The following is a 24,400-nucleotide window of genomic DNA, read 5'->3' on the forward strand; positions in this document are numbered from 1 at the left end:
GTGGAATTAATATTACCTACTGGGGCTTTAGTGAGCGAGTGCACAAATACTGAAACACTGAAATTTAATTAGTGTGGTCCTTTGGCCAGTTGCACACCTGGAGAAAATGGATTAAACAGGTGGGAGCAGCTCAATTATGCAGACAGGTGTGCATTGTAAAATGTGTCTTCTTAAAAGCAAGAAAACCTCTCAGGTTTGCACTAAAAATTGTGATAAGCATACAGAATACACTTTAAAATAATTCAGACAAGTAACATAAATTCCTGTTTCAGTTGTTCTAACAGGAAGTTAAATAATAGGACATTCAGTAAATGTTCTGTTATTTGAGTGAATGGGTTAAATGCAGAGAGTACTTTCCCTACAAGGGATTAATAAAGTATACAAAAAAAAAATCACTGATGTCGGAAAAAAACAACTCCTTTTCCACATTTGAAAAAGTTACAAATAGAAAACAATCAGGTGTAACCTGCATCAGCTGGAAGGAGTCTCCACTTTATCAGTTTGTGCACTGAGCGTGATCTTTGGGACAATGACGTCCATCAACACCAGGTTAAAAGATGAAGTCATTTTAGTTTGCTCACTAACAATATGAAAGTATTTCAGTGTGACGACATGTTTCATTTACAGTGTGCAGACAGATTTACGCTGTGCAAGCTGCTCCTCACATGTAGCATCAATCAATCAATTACTGCACTAAACATTTTGTTCTCCAGATTTGAGATAATTTATTTAAAAAGTTGTAACTTATTTCTTCTGCACATTATGCAGTAATGACGATACTGATAGTTAAGTTAGTAAGTTAATTTACCACGTTGTTACATGACTCTTTAATTGAATAAGTGTTGAATCTGCTCCTGACTGTGCTTCCCTTTAAATTTAAAAGGCACGGGTCAAACACCGGGGAAAATATCTGACGATACCAGAAACAGCTGTCAAAACATTAATTACAGCACAGGTTTTTTTTCAAAAACTGTTTAATTGTATTATTTTTTCTTTGTTGCTCTTGTCTTATTGTCATATTTTGATCTCAAATTCAAATGCCTCAAAATTATTTCAATTTCACAGGTCTCAGGAGGATTAACTTTTGTCATATGCATTTAGCTTCACAGCAAATCACTGGAGTTAAATATTCTGGAGTTAGGCATAAAAGTGCGCAAGAGTTACATTCCGGGAGTTTATTTTTCACCTTATACTACAGTCAGTGTTGGGGAGTACTCTAAAGCGGTGTAATATTTAGGTGTTCATTCACTGGGTGCTAAGGAGTCTAATTCAACACATTGCTGGTGTTGTTTGTCTGTCGACCGTTACAGCGCCTATCTGTGTTTCTTTCTTGGACTCCGACATGTAGGAGGTAAAAATACTTTATTTACTTTGGAATTTTCTGTGAGTGTAGTGATGTTATATATATATATATATATATATATATATTCAGTTACATGGATGCACAAGTAAAATATAAAGTTAACTAACTAGCACTACATGTGTTTTCTGTATGTTATGCTGATTTGGAGATAGCAGCTAGGCTAATGCTAGTCAAAAGTTAGCTAACTTACTTATCTTACTGTATTTTAAGATACACATTTCACGTTGTCAATGAAAACGTTTATTTCTATTTCTTAATTTTAACACCAACGTTTAATTTAACGTTAGCTAACTACAGTAATATTCTGTTTAGACTCATGGTAATGGCCGTATTTAACCAAAGAGAGGTGCAGCCTGCACTGATGAGATGTTGAGGTACCATTAACATCAGTTAGTTAGTCCTGCTGCACACTGAGACATGCACACAACCCTGTCTCCAGAACTGTAAAGACAAGGACACAGCAAACATGCAGTCACATTGTCTGCTAAACCAGCCTAGCTAAATAGATTTTAAGCAATATTTAGTGTGGACAGGCTAACTCAATGTAAGACAGTGTTCGTTGATTAAGTTATACACAGTTTACATAGAGTTACCATAAACAACCTCTTCTTCTTGTGTTGTGTTTCATAGTAGTAAAGGTATTTTTTTCCGTAGGTGGCCAAGATGTTGATAAAAGTAAAACACAGAGAGACAAAGAAATATGCAAAATTGGAAGAAGTCAGCTTCACAGATTTTGTGAGAGCAGGTAAGTTATGGTTTGTACTAAGTCATTAAAGAAGAAATGATAATGTTGTTATTAACTAAGTGATGATTTTACTTCAGTGCAGCAGAAGTTTCTCATACCAGAAAATGCAGCACTGAAAGTCACGGATGAGCAGGGTATAGAGGTGGATGAGGATATCTTTCCTGAACTTGCAGCAGTCAAAGAGGTGTGTTTTGTCATCTATACAGCTGAAGGTAAGTAAATATATGCTCTGATAGATTTTGAAGGATTTGATTTGTACAGTTACTCTTAAATAAACATTTTTAATTTGTCTAATATCCTGTGGTAACAATCACAAAATGCTGTTTTCATGGCTCAACAGTAAGTTGGATTTATCACATGCATTTCAGACATCCTGGAAACACAATCATCCAAGAAGCTGCGTGACTGCTCAGACCTAACACACTATGTGACACTCACACCTTGTGGTATGTAAATTGTATATTACCATAATAAAATACAAAATAACCATCTGTTCTCCTGGGAGAAAGTATAATTTAATCAAACCGTGCAATTTACTGGCCCTGTGTGCATAAATGGTATCTTTGTTGTGTTGTGTTTTTGATTGTATATACCTTGTATTCTAATATTTTTATTTGTCACCCTCAGATTTGACTGTCCTGAAGCAACATGTGGAAGAGCCCTCCTCTCCAAGTCTAACAGATACATTGTCTGTCTCAACCACCAGCAGTCAGAGCAGTGACACAAGTGATGCCGGACTTCAAATGGTTCAGCCTCTATTGGACAGCATACATGAAAGAAATGTAGATACAGTACTTAATTGACTTATACTTGACTCTTTAGTTGCCATTACTTGAAAAAGCTTAAACACGAAGATAAAACAGATTAGAGAAAAATAATTTAATATAGTATTTCATGTAGTTTGCTCTGCAACTGTAGTGTGTAATAAGACTTGCTCTCTCTCTCTCGCTCTCTCTCTGTTTTTGTTATGCATGTTAACCATGAAACGTGTTTCCATGATCAGTGTCCTGCTTTTCAGGTAAATGAAACCATTTTTAAGAAGATACTGGTCCTAGAAAGGGAGAAAGTAAGACATTTCAAATGTTTTGATGCCCAAATGTCATATGGGTGTGATTCACAATTTTATGTTCTGTGAGAGAGTTGCATTACTTAATTTGTTGGCTTGATGGAGACTTTACAGAGTCTTCCTCACGTTAACACTGCATTACAAGAAGTGCTTATTCTGTAGTCATTTTTTTCCTTTAATTCTGTTTTTTTTTTTCTTTTCGCCCAATGTTAGGCCTTTCTGACCTCAACTGTTTAGCTGCCAATAATGGTGGATATTATGCTATTACAGTACTGTTACACAGAATGTATGTTAATCCATGCAGCATTCATATTTGAATATGTTATTTTTGATAAATAAAATCCATACATTCATAATAATCACTATTGTGTTTTTGTAGTAATTTGCACCAAAAACCTAAAACTTTTTTCAATTGATGAGTAACACTACAAAAGAGTTAATATCAAACTTAACTCTAGTTATGAGTTAAATTTTACTCTATATGGTAGTAGAAATTTCACTCCGTGAGAGTTTAGTTTTAACTCCTATAAAGAGTTGAAAAATCAACTCCCGGAAAAGAGTTACTCTAACTCTGCACTAGAGTTCATTCGATGGTCACGCATGTACACTCAAATGTAGTTAATCTGAACTCCCTGAGAGTTTATTCCAAAGACCAGAATTTGCTGTGTTCTCTTTTAGGGCTTAGGACTTGGCAATATTTGAGTTTTGGGACTCCACATTGTAATAATTTGGCACTTACAGCATGTAAATGTGTTTGTATTCATCCATTAATACCTGCAGTCACTGCTCTATAGGCTCAAACAAAATAACTTTGGTTTAGTGACTTCCACTGTTCCCCATCTGAAAGCTCAAAGCCCTCTCTGTCTCTCATTTTTCCTCGCTGTAACCCCTCTCTCGATTTCTTCTCTCTCACCACATGTACTTTGGATACACATGCTATATTTCCGCGCTTTGAACAGGAACCTCCAGTTGCATTCCCATACTCGATCTTTCTGTTCCTATACAGTCTGTGGCCTCGGGTGAAGGTTTCATGAGAGGGCAGCGGGCACGGAGCCACATATTTTAACATTTTAAAGACCCGCGTTATCCACAACACCTCATTCTGGTTACGTTTTATAGACGTTGGAAGAGTCCCGATACCATCCTTCATCTCTGTGATGCACCTGAGGGGAAGAGGATGTGAGCCAGAAGGGGTGTGTCTATGAAGGAAAGACAAACAGCAGGAGCAACAGAAACAGAAAAGGAACAAGAAAAGGAAAATAAATGAGAAGATGTGTGTCAGAGAGCAGGAAGGGAAAGAAGAATGGGATGACAACTGAGGGAAAGTGAACAGAGATAACGTGACAAACAAGTAAGGAAATATGAAACTGAAAGAAAAAATGGGAGAGTGTGAGTTTTGAAGGGAAAACAGACAGCTCTGTGTCAGAGAAGTCATAAAGAAAGGAAGCAGTTTAAAGTATGAAACAGTCTTTCTAGTGTTACTTCAGCAGTAGTAAGTGAGGCCACAGTGCTGCTTTGAGCTAAATGTCCAGGGGAACATGAATGTCTGCACTGAATTTCACGGCAATCCATCCAATAATTGTTGAGATACCTCATTTCGGGCCAAATACGCGGACGGGCTGGTAGACTGGTGTTCCAAATATAAGAAAGCCTCATTCAAAATCCCGTTGATGTTAATAATAAAAAAGCCTGGGAACAGATCCTCAGCAGTGCATTTGAAACTGATGGGAGAAACTTATTCCAGGATAAAAATACCCCTGACCACAGGGCACGAGCGGTCACTGAAGGGTTTGATGAGGATGAAAATGATGTGAATCATCAATCATCTTTATTCGCTAGATTAAATCCTAACCAACCACCTGTGGGAGATTTTGGATTGATGGGTTAGAGAGGAGCTTCGATCATCAAATGAGAAAGAAGGGAATGTCTTTTAAACGCCTTCCAAAGACACCTAACCCTGGTTTTCTTCATCGCTTGCCTGCCTTGTGAGAATTGTGCAAATATGAATTAGTTAAAAAAAACTTCTTGCACTGGTAAAAAAACAAACAAAACTGTGCTGACTGACACCTAACGAGGAGGCCCTTCCTCTTGTGCTGGTGCTAGGAGATATATCAGCATATATCTATGTCCTCCAAATTGGTGGCTGGGCATGGGGCAACCACAGACTCTGTACTAGATTTGAGCCAAATAGTTGACTACTTCTGATGAAAGCCTCCAGCAGATGGTCAGGTGTGACATGGGGAGATGCTAACTACTGGTGCCTTTGTCCCTCTGGAAAGGAAAGAGGACTAACTGATCTAAAATGCAGTTTTCTGTTACATTTTGGTGCACAGTCACTTTTCTTTAAAAATGCAAAACAGTGTTTTTGTATTACTGGAAAACTACACGTTTCTGTTAGCAATGTCATGCCACGACTACCAATTTCATTTCATGAAGCTGGTGACGTGCAAAGGAAGACCATGTCACTTTCTGAACATTGCAGCACAGGCGTTTGGCATGATTTCTGAGTGTTTCAATATGGAAAGCAATTCAAAATAACATGCTTAACTTGCTCAAAAAGACCAAGGGAGAAAAGAGTTACAGAGGCAGTGAGCCTAGAATTCACATCACTTGTTTCACCAGTAATGTATTTTCTAGCATATGCTATAGTGAAAAATAGAAACCATAAGTGAAATAAAATTCTGACTTGGTTGAAAATCAATAAAACTAGTTTTGTGTGTTCTCAGTCAGACCGTTTCAAACGCTGTGCCCGCAGCATGTAATGCTGGATTTCTGTTGTAAGTTAGCACCAGAGATAACGTGGATGACATCGAGATGCTGCGTGAACTCTTAATAAATGAGCTGACCTTTGGGAGGTAAATCAGCCTCTTTAACGAGGTTAAAATGGGGGCAAAAAGTAAGACCTTGTAATCTACATCAGTAAATCAAAGGGTGAAGTCTTTCCTTAAGGTTAAGGTTAACGTGAGTCAGTGTATTGTTCTCCAAAAAGATGTAAACACAGCTATATGCGTGTGTGTGTGAGAGCTCCCTGTCCTTGTTGCAGAGCCTCATCAGCCAGGCCTTTTGGCAGAGTTACTTTTTAGCGGGTGTTCCCTTCTTCTCCTCTCCGCAGCCTTTTACTGTCACACAGGGATCTAAATGATGAGGACACGCAGAACACGCAGATGTTTGCAATATCTCTCTAATATGAACTCTCTCATACGGACGCACCTGGCTCTGATTTGTCTACGATAGAGCATGTAGTGTGTGCACTTGACATCAGTTTTTATGTGTGCAGAAAGATACTTTAAGGAAAGGGAAAAAAAGAGGTGGAGGGCAGGAGGGGGTCGTAAGTAAAAACAGAGGAGCTGTCGCTCACATGCCCGACACAGGATGATAATCACGGCCCTGGCTGCTTTTGTACATGAGCAGCTTTGGTTTTGGGTGACAGCGCTGGCAGTGTTGTTTTACAGTCAGTCTGCAGTTGGAAATAAAAACCAGACGAGGCGGACTCCGCGGCCAAAATCAGTCCCCCCGGTAATTAAAAGTGCCTGCTGAGAGCTCTTTACTACACACAGCCAGATCACTGATCATCACTGCACGATCACATCAAAAGGAAATGACACAGGACACAAGGCGAGCCATTAGTGAGTCGATTTCCCCCAAAAGATCACAGACAGTCATTGGGTGGTTGATTACCTACAGATTGTCTGTTCTTTCTCCTCCTTTCCACTGGAACGCACATATTTTTATTTTTTTAAATGCCTTCTGTTGTAAAACATCACAGGGGTCAGCTGTTTAATGCCCCAATGATGTGATTTGATGCATCATCAGTTTTGCCCATATTTCAGTTAAACTGGATTTACTTGCACTAAATTCTTAGAATATGAAAATGCATGTACATCATCTTTAGTTTAAGCACGTTAAACTTTATGATGGTTTATGTATGTATGGCTCTCCTTCCACTGCATACTCCGCTGTGTGGTTACATCAAGCAGCAACGAAGCCTCATCGACCACAAAATGCAGTCCCCCGAACAGCCGCTTGAGCCTGACTCCAAAAGCGAGGCTATCAAAGACTCTAATATTTAAAACTGCAACATTAGAGCAGAAATAACCATGTTTATATCCTGGTTTCTAAAAAAACGTTCCAGCTTCTATGGCTAGGTTCTCCTTTCATATCAACTTTAGAGCTGGGGACTTCGATTATGGGCAAAATCTCAAGTTTTTTGCCCATAAATATAGTACTTGACAACCTCCCCTGTACCCTTAATTATCGGTTTTGACACATCAATATATAACTAAAGGGGGAGCTATAAGGAACTAATTGCTCATAGGTCCTCTATTAGAATAGGGTTTTGCTAGCTAGCTAGCTGGTAGATTTTGAGGCTATTTAAGCTACAACATGTAGAGGCTCTAAAATCAAATAATGCAGAATTCTTCTGCACTGCAGATAAAAATTAAAGGAACCTAAACAGAAAACAGGATCAAAGCACATGCAACACAAGTGCATGATAGAAATCTGCAACTGTTAGCTTGCTAGCTTTCCTTTTCTCTACATAGCCAAGATGGCACCTGCTGAGTTTTGCAATTTGAAAAACATTGCATTTCTTCTCTTTTGATTATATATATATGTATATATATGTATGTATGTATGTATGTATATATATATATATGTATGTATATATATATATATATATATATATATATATATATATATATATATATATATATATATATATATATATATATATATATATATATATATATTAGCAGCTGGATAGCGTAGTGGTTAGACTACACGCCTTTGGAACAGAGGATCGCAAGTTCGATTCCTGCCTGGGGCGTCTGTATCCAGTAAGGGTCCTAAGGCTAGACCCCCTATGCTAAGCAAGCCTACCGCAGACATGAGCGAGACAGATAAATATGAAGGCATGCCGGCTCGGACGTCGCCCGGATCAACAAGGTCCGCGTCAGGTGTTGAGGAACCAGGGCACCCTGACGAAAAGTGGGCTACTGGAACAAGAAGGCATCGGTGGGCAAGAGACGAAAACAGGGCGTTGTTGGAATGCTACTATGCAAGTAACCCCGGCGGAAGGGGCTACATGAATACCTGGTGGTCCCCGTGGTAATCGGAGCACTAGGTGCGGTGACTCCCAAGCTAGGCGAGTGGCTCCAGCAGATCCCAGGAACAACATCGGAGATCTCTGTCCAGAAGAGCGCAGTCCTGGGAACAGCTAAGATACTGCGCAGGACCCTCAAGCTCCCAGGCCTCTGGTAGAGGACCCGAGCTTGAAGGATAAACCGCCCGCAGGGGCGTGCTGGGTGTTTTTATATATATATACATATATAAACTGCAAACAAAAAAGTACAAATGTGAAAAATAAAAGCAGACTGAACCCTTTAAAATCATACAAAGGAATTTCATTACCTTCATGCACAAGTCCAACATTTGACATTTGGACAAAGTTATGTAAACTTAACTACAGTATAGCCTGTTCTTCTATATGAAAGTCAGATATTCAGTGATCCCCCTGCCTGAACACCTTGTTAAATGAGTTGCAGGTGCAATCAACAGGAGTTTGAAACACTTTCAAACCCGCAATCTCCCTCCTTACTGTAATTTATTCCCCTTAAAGAACTGTGGGGGTGGGTGGGGGGTTGAGTCTTTAGGTCAATAAAAATCAGAAAAGCAGTTATTGACTTTGAAGCCCTTTGCCGTTTGAGGGAAACCCAAAACCGGGCCGATTGTGGCGAGCCAGTGCGGTTGAGGCCGTAGAGGAAATGCAGTGTGACACTAACAGGCTAAAGGAGGAAGTGTTGATGGACTGAATTAAACAAGCAGGCGAAAGGGGGCCGAGGGGGTGGCGGGTGGGTTTTTGTGGGGGCATGACACTAATGTTTTCCATTGACAAGACGGAAAAGCCCCGCTGCCATGCCACACACACACACACACACAGCCATAAATTCATGCATTTATTCACAGGGAATATCCACTGTGAGCTGCCAGCGGGGGCACTTTCCCATGCATACTTTAAGGAACACACAGATCCAAACATTCAGCCTGTACCAAAAAGTGAAAGATCCCTCCAATCAGCGAATTCAAAGTTTCCCAGAGAGGTTTGATTAAAGTCTAAAAATGTCCATTCCTCACTTAGATAGAAGGAAAACAATAAGGATTCAAACATATTTCAGGCTACTGTGACTCAGAGGTGCACAATCTGTCTGTTTCCAATTATGGCTTTTAAGCAGTTTGAGGAAACGTGTGGTAACTTCAAGAGGAAATATTTTACATGTCACGGATGTAATAGAGGAGCATTGTACTCTGTATAAACTGCTGGATCTGGGTTTTATCTCCAGAGAAAAATGCAGCAGTGAAAACAAAGAAGAAGTAAATGGGGAGGGAGTGTTGACGGGAAAACAAGCAGATTGTACTTGCTCTTTTAGTAATCTAACAAATGTACCAAACAGAGAGGATAAACTATAAGATAATTAAAAGCAAGTCATTTACTAACATTTCAACATGACCGTGTAATAAGTAATGGATTCACAAAAGGGCAGAGTGGAAAAGCTTACGTATTTTAGGCTCAAGGCCACTTTGAAGACAAAGAAATCAGTTTTATAGGTTTACATTTAAACTGCAGCAACTTAAAATACTTAAAAAAGGATTTGATACCATGTAACAGCTATATAAAATGAGTTAGAGAGTTGACAGTAAGTGTGTAAATCTGTGGGACTGCAAATAAGATTATAGGTCTCTGGTTTGGTTTAACAAAGAGCTGATTCATACTAATATTGGCATTTTACTCGCACAGCAAACATGCATAAGGGGACATCTGCATGTCTTCAGCGGCGTATCAACAAAGGATAAAAAGATCCATCCATGGTTGTAATATGTTTTAATAATGGGCATGTGAAACAGAAAGAAAAACAGAAATTATAAAAGAGTAATAGAGCAATTACTTGCTCTAAAGTGATCTGGAAAAGGTGTAAGCTGGAGATATAATTATGGCTACCCTTTTAACTATAAAAGGCTTGGGGTTTTGTGCTCTTGTACAATATCTATCTCTTTCTACGAGTATATCTTTGAGTATCAGGTGGAGTTGTGACCAGGTGATCCTCAGGAGCTTTATAGCTGCCCAATAAACCTGCGCTATCCTTTGTCCTGTGTCTGTTTCTCTGAGGAAACAGGAATCTTCTTCTGGAAATTATTTACCTGCCTGCTCAATCTCCACTGCCCATCTCCTCACTGGCAACAGGGGGGTTGATTTTGCTCATTTTGTTCCAAATAAGACAGCAAAATCTGACAAGCACAATTCAAAGACACATTTAGAATGACCTCGACCTAATCATGTTAATCCTGCCTCTCCTCTCCCGCAGTGCTATGTCCAGTCTTTGCCTAAATACAACAAATTATCTTTTTTTTCATATTTGTTTATCATGCTACCCTTTAACATTGTTTTAAATTAAAATAGGTTGTTTTACTTGAAAAGACTGGATCTGAATCAGTGTGAAATTGCAGTTCCTCTAAAAACCACTAGAGGGTGGTTTCAAACAAAAGGGCCAGTCACCATAGGCCAAAATGTTAAACCCCCCAAATTTAAAGCAGAAATAAGTGTGTTTACAGCCTGGTACAAAGAAAAGTTTTAATCTGTTTAGCAACTTCAAGGTCATACTGGTAATACTATTTTAAAAAAAGAAGAGCAAGTTTATGTTTTATAGATATTTTATAGATCAACATCATAATGTATAAGTGCAGCCTGCAGCTATGCAGTCATCAGTGGTTGTGGCTGCTTCACATTGACTGAGAATTTCACAGGCATCTTCATTAGGACACACATTGGGACTAAATGTTACTCATGAGTTTCCTGGATAAGCTCCTGAACGAGAAAGGCTGCTTTGGCAGTGTGGAGATGAGCATTATCGGCTCGAATCAGCTGCAAAGTGGGGAAACAGCGCAAGTACAGGTTTGACCACTTCACCCCTGACCATTCAGATTTGCAGCAAAAGTAAACAGCTTGAGTCAGTCATGTCACGGTGTTTTTTATGGGTTCTGAGACCCTTGTTTGAGAATGTGCCAAATTTAACCAATATTTATATACAGAAATATGGGATGCAGAGATGTTTCTGATGTCACTATAAAAAACTGAAAGAATAATGAAGAATTGATGGATACAGTGTGCATTGTAGGTTGTAATGATGATGAGAGCCACATTGATAGAGGGTTGAAGGGGATGTGAAAACTGGTTTCCAGAGGGTTAGAAATGTGGTCGGTCGTTAAAACTCTACCATTTCTTTTATGTTTTCTTTTCCCCGACATTTCGTGTGTCGGCAAAGGGAAAAAAGCACTTTGGAGGTTTGAAGGAGGGAGCTGCAGCAGAATAAAAAGTGTGTTTTTACTCATCAAGCTGTTAAAATGAAACAGTACCCTGAGGTTTAGTCTTTGGTACAAAGCGCACAAAGTGAAACCAGAACTTCTGTGTTATGTTCCAAAAGTAAGAAAAGCTTGTCCAAAATCCTGTTGACATTCATAATAACACAGCTAAAAATCCAGCTTTGAACCAGCCTTCCTCCAGAGTCTGTCACACATCTGATTTCACAAGTTTAGGAGCTGTGTTGTTTTGAAAAACACTCTAATATTGTTTAGTTTTCACAGGTTAATGCCACATGATGATGGCAAAGATTACAAAATTACTGAGAAATATTTGTGAAGCCTTTCTGAAGATGATGAGGTTTTATATAATAAGAAGTAGGCAAGCTTTTCCCTGGGTGGAATTAAGGCTGGTTTCCTAATTCAGTTTCCGCTCACATTAAAGGAAGGTGAAACTGATCTTTTTCTTTTTTTTCTTTCTTCATGTTTGGGGTGAAAGGCTGCTGCTTTATTGTTATCACATTCACAAATACCTCTTTTCTAACATAATATGCATGCTCTGCCATCTTGAAGCCGGAAAATGTAACTGTTTTATCTATAGCATTAAACTTGGAAATACAAAAGAATGTGTGATAATGAAATATCATACTGGAAACGTTCACATGAACGCCCACTCGGGTTGTAAAAACTCAAAAAGTTTTGAGTTGACATTTAGAGAAAAAAGCAGATGAAAATAAAGATATTGTTAACGGTAAGAAAGTTTGGGTTAGTATTGCAAATTTTTGTGTTGCAGCCATGTTAATTAAATACTGCAAACAGCTACGAGCGATGCTTAAACAAACACTGAGCAAGAAAACTCATTGGTCGTAAAAACACAGCAAAGTTTCCCAGCTTGGTAAATCGGACCACCTGAGGAACGTCTGAGTGCAGGTTCAGTGGTTAGACACACACTGGCCTGCAATCAGCAACTAAACCATAACTGGCACAAAGCAAGTTTAAAGATTATACAGATCTAACTTGCTACAATATAATAAAATAACAATGTCCAGATATGAACAGTAAGAAAAGACAAATGTATATATCTGCAGTATAGCAGCATTAGGAATATGAATATATGGTATGTTATATATGAGTTGGATTGTAGGATTTTTGTGGTAGTTTAATGTACTTATGAGACAAACATCGAGGAAAAAAAACCTTCTTTGTATTCTTCTTCTACAGAGAAAAACTTAAAGTGGGTAACTTACACAGGAAATCTTATATGTATGTAGTCATGCAACGTAAGACAATAAGGGACAAAAACATTAACCTAAGTGTACTTCTTTTGTCCTTACGTCTATGAGAGAGAATGCAGATATGTGTGCAGGTTTTATTAGGTTTTAAAGTAAGTATGAGTGAAGGACAGAAAAGCAGCGTGAGAAGAGAGGAAAGAAAACACTGCACACACAAAGCCCATGATTATGAAATAATACGAATAATATAAATAACCAAAACAGTGAGGGAGAGCATTGGCAGACCGGGTGTTTAATTTAGTTTTAGTTAAAGAATGATGTGCTATTCTTCATATTTAGAAACACCTCGGCACATTGCAATTTAGGCTGCAGAGGCTCCGCATGTGATGCCAGACCGCATAAAGTTTACTTCTGTAGATGAAAGATGAGAGATGAAAGCGAGGCAATATTTCAAATCAAATCAATTGATCAAAGTTCCCTTTAATCCTGTTAATGAAAGCTATTAAAACTGAGCAAATCCATGACTTGAAGTGGAAGCTTGTAACTATGAAGTAGCCCCAGAAATTGTGCCGCTGCCTGCGGGCCGACCTCCAGAAATCTGCAGCTGACTGACGAGTTTATCAAGGCTCGATGAGTGAGCGACCTCAAGTAAACCTGCTTTATTAGACGAATGCACGCGTGGTGGGAGGTCCGTCTGACTTGGTGTTAATGCTCATAAAGGCTGACCTCTCTCATGCCATGTGCCTCCCAAATCCAGATATGAACAGTGGCTTACAGATGAAACCAGGCTTTCATCACAGCATGCACACAGAGAGAGGCTGATTTACAGGAGCTGGACGGCAGGAACTTAGAGCATCAAAGAAAAACAGACAAAAAGGCAAAAAACTTAATTAAATAATTGGATTTTGTGATTAAATCTAGTGTTGGATAATAATTATACTGGCGTGAACAAAATTAATAGTCTGTTTGACATTTGAAAAATGTACAAAGAAGGAAATTTGTGCTTATAATGTAACTAGCAGATTAGCGTAACAAGAATTTAAATCAACTTTTTATTATTGCTAAAGCTTATTAAAGTACATTCAAATGAATGGTCGACCGTGACTGTATATGTTTACAAATGGTCTGAATTTATTTCCCCAAAACTATAATAAAATACTAAAAATAAAAACATAAATTAAAACTTTCAGTATTTGTTTTTGTCAGCAAAAAACAAACAAACTGGAGAGAAAACATAAAGTACTCACAACTTTGGAAGAAAATTAAAAGAAAAAAATAGATACCTTATTTTTTAAAACGTAATTATTATTAATATATAAACAGAGCTTATTTCTAGCTTTAAATCTTATTGTATTACCAGTCAATAACATTTGTTTTAGAAAAAAAATCTTTATTTTTCAGTTTTGAAAATAGATGCTAAGCTCAAACGCTAATCTGAAACATATTTTTTCTAAACTTCGTGAGCAGCTTAATTTTTTTTTACTTATGAAAATCAACTGACTTTAAATATAATAATACAATTTAAATGTTGTAAGTTTTCACTGCAAAATGTGTAAAATAAAAGATTTAATTTAAATGATTAGTTATGTTTTATGAAGACTTTTGTTAGATTTTATTAGTTTTCTCACATTTGTCCAATTTATGAAGGTCAAATAAACGCATCTTCTACACTTCTGCATTTAAGATGAAGCGACACTCAAAACTAAAAATTCTTTTACACAGATGCTCTTTAACTTTTACTACCATCCATCAAATCTGCAGTTTATAGAGAATAAGCCACAAACTCCAGGTGATGATTCCAGTGTTTCAACCAATAAAATGCACATGTAACAGTCTGGAAGTGAAACCAGGAGTTACTTTTTTCTGATAAAGTACGGCTCGGTGCGTCTGAACAAAATGATGGTTATCGCCCTCACCGACACGGGATCAGAGCGCTCCGGTGGCAGTGACCCCGGCTCCCCTCTTTCACCTTTAGGTGTTGATTGCTTTGAGAGCCCTCCGTCTAGATCGAGGGCTTTTCCCATGGAGATTAGACGATCTGGTTTAAAGCTGTTTCAACAGGTCGCTTGTGAGGGGTCAGAGGTCAATTACAAAGTAGTGCCTAATGGTAGAAAATAACGTCAATCACCTTAAACGGACGGGTGGCGAGGCTTGTGCCTGACTTTGGGTTGGAATGTGGGGAATCCAGGGGTTAAGCCTGTGGCACGCACACACACACACACACACACACACACACACACACACATATTTGAAGCTTCTACTTGAAGCTGGTCCAGCTCGCTCACCATCACCTACCATGCCATGCTATCAATCTTAGATTGAACAAAAGAAGAAAAATTAAGAATGAGCAGAAAGAAATACTTTACAACGCCTTCTGCTGGTTTTTATCACATATAACTACAAATTAAGTATTTTATGGTGAAAAAAATGCTTTGTAAGTGCAAACAAATTGGCAAATTGACAAATTCGTGACAGTGTCGGAAAGAAACAGGTATATTTTATCATTCTACCTCCTTCCATATGCCTGCACTTAATCTACCTCCTCACACAAATCTTAGAAGTTCAAGTTCACCTAAAATTCATTTTTACTGTTATTGCATTTTCATGTATTATATTTTAGACACTGCCACATGATTGGTTGATTTAATATTTACATTAAAAAGCAGATACCCAGTGAGTGTAAATCCGTCCTCCTTGAGAAACAGTAAAAGCCACCATAATTAACATAATAAAACATTATCATAAGAGCAGCTAACGTTATTCAAGACAGAGAGTGAACTTTCTGAGTTCACACCTTAAAAGTGACATTTTTAAAGAAACAGAAATAAAGGAGACATTTTTCAAATTAAAATATTTCAGTCACTGTACAGTTAAAAATAAACGCTCTGCTTCCATCCACTTCCTTCTCTTCATTCTTCTCTTGTTTTTCCCTTCGTTGCAGCTGAGGTGAAACATTCATCCTCTGCATTAAGTCCTCTGAATGAAAGCTTTGTTGGCACCAAAGTCTGCAATTCACATTGACCCACATGATTTGTTGAGGCCATCCCAAAATGGCTCTGTAATTAACGACCTGGCCAGGGGCAGACAAACAAATGACGATGCTGTGTAACCGTGACAACGGAGATGACTCATACCCACAGCGAGCCCTCACCTGGCCTGATGTGCTGGTTTTCCTCTGCATTCATTTAGGAAACAGTGCCAGGAAGACACAGGTCTGTGAGCTCATAGTGTTTGATTTTATACAGTCTGCATTATAATGTCATTTCCTGTTGTGGTCACACACTCATCGTGGAAGTCACTGTTGTGGTCATTTTGGCCTTTTAATTATTTTTTAAACTGTTGTTTTCCAGCTTGAGCAAACACCTTTATGAATTTGAAGGAAATATTTGAATTGTAATCTTGAGTTTTCATTTCAGCATTTTTCTCTAAATACGTTTTCAACTTTAAATTAAGATTAAAGTCATAACTTGAAATTATCTTAAAATTTCAACTATATACTCAAAATGAACAATGATAATAAAAAAACGTCCTTCTGTTATCTCTTTGTTTTCTTAATGTGTTGTATTAATTAATATGGGACCTCTTGATGGAGGTAGATGCGAAGCTTGAGAAAATTATTCAGGCTACACTGAAGTAAACAAACAGTGGTGTTAGGACTGCTGAGTACGATGCGGCTCAACTTTTAACTCTGAAATTTGCAAAAATGTTTTTGTTTTGCTGTTCTGCACTAAGAATCAGTTTTAATGTGATGTTTTGCGAGTGTTTTGGTATTATTAATATTTCATGCATCTCTAAAGTGTGCATCAAAGCAAGAGACAACAGACCTCCACATCCAAGCCAACAATTTCCTCGTGAAATAAACGAGGAAATAAACCTCAAAGTTCAGCCGTCCTTATTCCAATCTTTGATGTTATTTCTTCAAAATAACATATATTTGTACAAGAATGTATTTTCAGTTTACATTCAAAGTTAGAAAATACTTGTATTACAATTGATCCACCACACCACATCCTCTGAGCAAGGGCATCACAGGGAGATGCTCCCACCTCCCCCCTGGCTCAAATCTGGCAGGTCTTAGAAAATAAACTGAAACCAAACCAGGTGTGCCTCCCAACTTTATTCGTGTTATCAGATGCAGCTGCTCCAAATGTCGATAAATGTGCCAGTTTCCAGCTCAAATTACCCAAATTAATGTAGCCAAATCTGGCAGCCAGTACAGGCTAGAAAATACCCCAGTCTTCCAAAAGTCACTGGACCCACGACTGGTTCAATTCAGCCTGCTTCCAAAGAATAAAGATTAAAAAAACAGAATGAAGGAGTGCAAAATAAGTAGAGGTGTACATGTGCAAGACTGATATCAAAAGATAACACAAAGAAAAGTCTAGAAAATCTTCCCCTTGTAGCGCAATACAAGAAAACAAACACTGAGATCAGAGTATCACGATTACCAAAACTCACCTGCCAGGACACTTGATCCTCTCACAACACACAAATATTCAGATTAGTCTATCCAGGACTCTCCAGTCAGTGCTAATGTTATGAAGCACAGCAGGTTGGTACATTTACAGCACAAGGCTGCTGCAAAAGTAAAAACACGTATTACTTCTCAGCTGAGCAACAATCTGAAGTTTAAACAGCTGCTTTACGTCCACTTGATCTGACATTTTCCTGATCCAGCCGTAACGCTGGAGGGATTTTGACTTTAGCCATGATTTCATCCTGTAACAAATGACATCAGCTCATTGTTTCTGAGCAATGTATCAAACTGCTTTGTTAAAACTTTTTACTCACCTTGTTAATTAGCGAGTGGTGATGTGAAGTACAACCTGCAAAGCCTCAGTGAGAGCCCAGCCTAAACTCTGCGTTTGGAGAGCAGAGTTGCAATTCTTGTTTGGTGTGTTTTTAACCTTTCTGGGAGCCACACGGGGGAATCCTTTTAATCGTGAACGGCTATTAATCTTTGTCAACATCCAGGACAAACTCTTTGCAAAGTTTCCGAAAATTGTAACCATGTCAATGTTTTCTTTCTCTCTGAAACGCAGTGAACGGCGAGTCCTTTATTAATGCATTTCTATGTTTACCAATCACATCAAAAACACTACAATCAGCCTATAAAGTATTTACCAGGTGTTTGTTTTGAATTCAGCTTCTAAAATCCCCTAAAAAACTACAAAGGACATGACCTCAGTGTCCTCTGAGAGTACTTCAAGTGTGCTTAATGTTTCTGTTTTCTCTCATTATTCTCTAATTTTATCCATCTGTGAACTTTCTGAGAACGTTTTGTTTCGTAATGCATCCCAAATTATTACGGGGACGTTTTGATTGACAGGAATAATAAATAGAGGAATCACTTCTGGCGAAAGCGCATACAGTATGCCATCTTAGGACGTGGCACAGTGCACAGGTCCCACACACGTTGTTTGTATCTGCAGGGTTTTGTTTCCATTCCTCCCTTGGACTGAAAACTCTTCCGCTGGGAACAGCACACTGCAATCAGGCCCTGTTTATGGCAGCCAGTCTGCCATTCACTGAAGACCAAAGATTGATGACGCCTGTCCTGACTGACTGGTAATCAGAGCACGAGTTTCACTGTCTGACATGCACCGCACGCTCATAAAACTCGGTCCATCTGGATGGAGACAAACATGGAAATGTGTCCATAAATTCTCTGTTGCTTGAGAAATTTGCTGTTTGACAAATAAAGAGGAGAGGAATCAGTCTGATGAAGCTGGCCGGGTTCCTCCCAGCCAGCTGTAAACTACTGCGCCTCCTCATTTTCTTTAGTCACGTTGCCCTTTTGACCCACTGACCAGACTACTTACATTAACTAGACACAATGTATTCCCCAATGAATGCAACGTTAACCGTCACAGGCTCCCACTGACACTCAAGCGGAAGTATTTTTACAGCCTCTAAGCTCCACTGAACAAGTTTAAAGCAGCTTAATTGCAGCGTTGACCTGACTGGCAGCTATACGAATGTGTTTTGTGGGGAAGAGGCTGCCGCGAGGTGCTGGGAAGAAAAAAGGGTTAATGAGTGAAACGCTGCACCGCCAGGCCGGCTTTCAAGTTGGGATTCATTTCTGGATACAGACCCATAAATATGTCTCATGAGAAGGATACGGTGGCTGCGAGGCGCAAAGTCCATCATCTGAAGCACAAAGAGAAAACAAAAAACAATAAAAGTGTCTTGGGTTTTTAAACATTAAGTCCAATTTCAGGTCTTAGTTACAGGTTTCAAAATAGCAATTTCCCATCCTGGGTGCACCACGATGTAAGAAAGTTTACAGAAAATAAACACAGTGGCCTAGTGAGTAAATTGAGTCAAAGCAAACATCTATGGTGCTCTCCAATCAAGAATGATCAACCAAAAGCATTACAACCTGTCATAACCTCTTTAAAAAAGTCATGTGGTGCCTTTATGGTGGAAATCCACACAAATCGCCAGAAAGCAGTGAAGCAGCCAGTCCAAATAATAATTAGTTCACTGACGTTTCCCTGTCTTTAATTAAGAACGAAATTGAACGATTTAGCTGTTCAAAAACAGGATTTTCCATGGTTTATTGTGGTTGGACTCCCAGCTGTCCCAGTGGGATTTCAATGCCTTATTTGTGACAAAGTGGAGACGCAGTTGTAATTCTCTCCATTTGTCCCATAGGTGTTTACCTTTTTTTTTGCACATTGTACACATTATTCTGTTTCTATGTATTTGCTATGATTTGCTATTTGTCAAGTAACATTGCTTCACTCACTATCCCGGGTTTGTTTGTGTAAGCGTTTTGTTGCCGGCAAATCAAACATTCTGCAAATTAAGACAAATACTAAGTTATGTTTCTTTATACTTTATTATGTTACAGATTAAGTTCATTTGTTCATACTTACTCTGTTTGTCTTTTCAGTCATCATGAGTGTCAGGTGTGGGGAAACGCCCGCTTGGCATTTCCTCATTTTAAAGTCCTGATCATGTCACACATGACATCATCAGGTCAAACCATGTGGAGGGGTTTCTTTTTCCAGAGAGATGCTTCCTTTTGTTTGTGTTAATGTTTAAAGGGATTTGTTGAATGTTTTTCCTTTTGTTAACACTGCCATTTAGTTGTGTAAATGTGCATATTAGAAGTGTGTAGAGGTTTTGTGTTTTTAGATAACCTGAGTAGAGTTTTAGATCCCTCAGTTGAGTGAGTGGTACTGGCTGGGCAATTGGAGGGAAATTGATGGCCCTATTTAAAGCCAGTCTCTACCAGATGCAGGAGAGAGGAGAGGTGAGCTGTGTCACCAGAGCCATGTTATGTTGAGTTTTGTTAAATGAATTGATTTGGGGAAAGTTTTGTTAAGTTATACATTAAATTAAGTTCACTGCAAATAAATTGCTCACCTTGGAAACCCAAAATGTCTGCATAGTCTGCTTCCCTACCACCTTCCTTGACGTTCGAGTGTGACTACTTCACATTATTAAGTCATTTTTTTTCACTCAAATGAAATATTTTAACTTACTCTAATTTTTCCTCTATTCGTGCCACCCAGTGCAGCACATCGATTCTCCTCATTGCATAGACTTTGAATTTGAGTGTTTGCGTTTGAACACGCCATTAAAGTGCAAAATATATAATCAATCAGGGGGCAATAATAATCATAATTATCTGTAACACACCAAGCCTACCTTTTTTTTTCTAAATAATCATTTTTCTTCCTTTCTATCATGAGGGTTAGATCTCAAAGAGATGAATATGTTGTGATATCTTTGTGAGATGAAGTCTTTGAGTGTATTTTCCACATCTGCAAGTCTGTTGAGGTCTTCTTTGGTCTGAGTGGCATAAATTTCATCATGACACAGTGAGCATGAGGGTCCATGTGAAAGTCCACTGGCCTGCCTGTTTTTTGTGATTGCGTGGCTTTGTCCACTACACTTGCGCCCCAGGCGGCGGCCTTCAAAGAGATATAAGAGGAATGACTAATCGGCTGCCATGTCTCTAGATGTCCGTGTTCGTGTCCGCTGCAGAGTCTAATCAAGGCTTTAAAGATTTGCACGATTATTAAACAGCATCAGTTTCACTGCAGATGTTGTCGGTCTGCTTCCATGTAAAATCAGTTTCATCACAGCTTTACTAGCAAACCTGCATGGGCGGGTCCACAGTGGGTAGCTGCAGGTGAACTGTGGGGCTGTATAGGCAAAGCAAACCCACAAGGGCCCTAAGTGGGTGTGCTCACAAAGGGCCACAGCAGTAATTCCCTTAGAGTACCCCATATGTTCCCAAACATCCACTAAAAGGGCCATTTTAATTAAACTATCTTAAGTAAAGACGCGATTTACTACATAGTAACTGTGTACCTCCACACAAGCGTATCTACATCCATATGTGTCCAGACTTGACCTTTGACCTTCTGGATATAAAACTTTGTCGTTTTTTTTTATGCCATTGGGTGTTTCTGTAAAATCCTGTCATAATTACCTCATTGATTATTGAGTTATGGACAAAATATGAGTCATGAGGTCACAGTGACTCTCACCTTTGTCCATGAAAATGTATCCACACGTTGTATTTGTTCTTTGAGACGTTCCTGAGCAGGTTGCTGAGTAGTTTGCATTTTGAGAATCAAAATAAAATAGTTTATGACAGCTGGGATAGGCTCCAGCGCCCCCCGCGACCCTGAAAAGGATAAGCGGAAGCGAATGGATGGATGGATGGATGATGAAGTGACAGTTTCAGAAAATGGAATTCAGGACTTCAGCTGTTCTGTTTTAAAAACATTTGCTGACCAGTTTCATTAGCTTAATGCTGATGTCTGACGACGCTGTTGGGTACTTCACAGGATTTGTTTAGTTTTATATTAACAATTTAGTTCAATTTAATTTTAACAACACATTATATTAAGGTAAAGGTATCAAAGAAAAAAAACAATGTTCAGACGATCCCCTATGAGCAACACTTAGTGACAGTGGAGAGAAAGAGCTCCTTTTTAACAGGAAGAAACCTCCAACAGGGCCAGAATCATGGAGCAGCAGTTTTATTCTGCTGCACTGGTTTTGTATTATTATTAGTAGTAGTAGTAGTAGTAGTAGTATTATCACTGTTCTCTCACACCAAGAAGGTCCTGAGTTTGAATCCTGCTTAGGGTCTTTCTTTGTGTTCTCCTCATATCTGTGTGGATCCTCTCCGGTTACTTTGACGCTTCCTCCCTTAGTCCAATGACATGCATGGGGTGAGGTTAATTGATTATTGTGAATAGACTGTGTGAATCTGGGTGATTTTCTGTCTCTCTCCAGGATGTAGCTTTCCTCATGCCTTATGACAGCTGGGAAAGGCTCCAGCCCAATGTGACCCTAAACTGGGTAAGTGGAAGGAGATGATGGATTTATTATTATTATGAAAAGAGGTGAGTGGGGAAGAAATGCTCATTGCATCATGGGAAGTCCGCCAGCAGCCTGAACCCATTCCAGCATAACTACAGGACAGTTCAGGACCACCTGACCTAGTCCTAACTATGTGCTTCACCAAAAAGGAGACTTTTAAGTCTAATCTTAAAACCAGAGAGGATGTTTGTCTCCTGACCCCAAACTGGGTGCTGGTTCCACAGGAGAGGCGCACAATAGCCTAAGGTTCTTCCCATTTTACTTTTAGAAAATTTAGGAACCATAAGTATGCCTGCAATGTGAGAGCAAAGAGCTCTGTAAAGGTAATATGGTACTGTGAGGTCTTTAAGTTATGATGGGCCCTGAAAACTTCATGACTTTGTATGTGTGAAGGATTTCTGAGTTCTCTTGCATGTGAAATATAATTATGACAAACATCTGGTTACTCGTGTGCCATTGTTTGCCAGTCATCAACAAAAATACATAAAATATTTTTAATAAACCCCAGTTATGAAGTTTTTTTTTTCAGTTTGAAATGCACTCTCTTGCACCACAGGGCCACCACAGACACACGCAGTCTGATTCTCACATTTGTCCTTCAACAAAGTCATAAATTCAACAAGTTTTTTCATTTAAACTTTTAATAGACCCTCAGTCACAAACAAACTTTACACAACCGAAGCAGGACACTCAGATGTTTGCCTGGTACAGTGGTAACAGGAAATGAGGTAATGAGGGCCTCTCTCTGAGAGTGCACACCATGGAGAGCGATGCACTGACCCGTGGCAACCCAGACAGCTCCACTGAACTTTAAAGGTGAATTGGATCAGGGCTCCTGCTCAGCTTCTCAGCCAAAAACCTCCTGATGAGGGCTTAGCGGCGGCAGTGAAAGCAACCTAATGAGTGACGAGTAATCAACACTATTACCCGGCCTCTCCAGCGCACCCAAGCTTCAGCCCAGCAGGCTGTAATGCCGTTTACTAAAGGCTTCATTCGCTGTGAGGGGCACTAATCAAGAGAGGGGAATATTGGTGAATTTAATGGCTTAAGTATAAATCTCTCCCATTGCTCGGCCAAAGGAAAAACAGGCTTTGATTAATGAGCTGAAGTGGATTTTTAGCCCAGGTCTCTAACCATCTGGGGCTCTATCTAAACGAATGACCTCACTGCATTTCACTGGCTGCAGTCCATCCTGCAACATATCCCTGGCAAACAAAGAGCAGTGCCAACACAAAGGCCAAGGCAAGAACAAAATCCACAAGGTCACAGTGAAGTAAGACACTGCCTGATGTGTTAGAGTTCGTGTTTTTATTATTGTTCCAGTGGAACATGAAACGGTGCCGAGGAATGTTCCAGGGATTGAAAATGTAGTGACCCTTCAGTTATTCGTGAATGCGTTGCTTTTAAAGTCCAGGGAGAAAACAAAAATACAAGCTGCTCCGTCTCACTGTTTATATTGTGTCTGTGGCTGGAAATTGTCATTTTTGTACTGGTATCTATTGTTTTCACCCAGTGTTGAGGTCATATTTCTTGACTTTTTTAGGGTGTTGAGTTAGTGTTATGAAGTTTGAGAAAGCTGTGACGGCTAAAGCAGAACAGCTGAGATTTAAGAGGTAAACTCTACTGTTATATATACATGCTATGACATGAAAACTTGCTGTTTATTTGTAATGCTTGCAGGCAAAAACAAAAGGGGCCACCACTGGTCCACAGGCCAACCTTGAGAACCCGTCAGCTGGATGCTCCACTTTATTCATCAGCTTTTCATTAAATTAGTTTCACAAGTTTTTCCTGAAAACAGCTGTCTGCTAAAATTAAAGCTCATAAGACTCACCACCGTTAAATATAACATATGAAGTTAAGAGAAGATGAGCTCTATAGAGTTAGAGGTACTGCACATTTGATATGAAATTATTCAAAATCTAAGGTTTGGTTGAGCGGCGGGGTAAGGTCGTACTGCTTTCTTGAGTGTTTGGGCAGCTAGCTTATTCCTTACACGCCCCACGCTGTCAAACAGACAATGATTTCTTCAAGTGCTCCTGAGCCCATGTTGTGATTTCCATGACAGAATCGTCACTGGTTTTTAATGCAGTGCCATTTGACAGCTCGTACACAGACATTCAACCTTCTACCTGAAAATTTCTCCAGACTCCCTGAATCTTTTGACATTATACACTGTAAATGACGAGGAATTCAAAGACTTCAGAATTTGTTTGTTGAGGAACATTATTCTAGAATTGTTGACATGGTTACCCACTCCTGTTACTGACCTCCTGCTGATTAACCCAGCTGAA

At 39.1% G+C, this 24,400-nt stretch overlaps 1 protein-coding gene across 2 annotated transcripts; it reads left to right on the forward strand.

The window, feature by feature from the left end:
- Positions 1–1,110: 1,110 nt before the first annotated feature.
- LOC308385046 (uncharacterized protein) lies at positions 1,111–3,533 on the forward strand. 2 transcript variants are annotated; one of them, XM_080863761.1, is made up of 5 exons: positions 1,111–1,351; positions 2,018–2,108; positions 2,186–2,320; positions 2,477–2,554; positions 2,736–3,533. In XM_080863761.1, the coding sequence occupies exons 2-5, from the start codon at positions 2,027–2,029 to the stop codon at positions 2,909–2,911; spliced, it is 471 nt and encodes a 156-aa protein (XP_080719887.1). In that variant the 5' UTR covers positions 1,111–1,351; positions 2,018–2,026; the 3' UTR covers positions 2,912–3,533. The 2 variants fall into 2 exon arrangements, with proteins under 2 accessions (XP_080719887.1, XP_080719888.1); XM_080863762.1 differs by lacking the exon at positions 1,111–1,351 and adding an exon at positions 1,492–1,907.
- Positions 3,534–24,400: the final 20,867 nt, after the last annotated feature.

This window comes from Rhamphochromis sp. 'chilingali' (assembly GCF_963969265.1).
Source record: "Rhamphochromis sp. 'chilingali' genome assembly, chromosome: 17".
NCBI classification, from domain to species: domain Eukaryota; kingdom Metazoa; phylum Chordata; class Actinopteri; order Cichliformes; family Cichlidae; genus Rhamphochromis; species Rhamphochromis sp. 'chilingali'.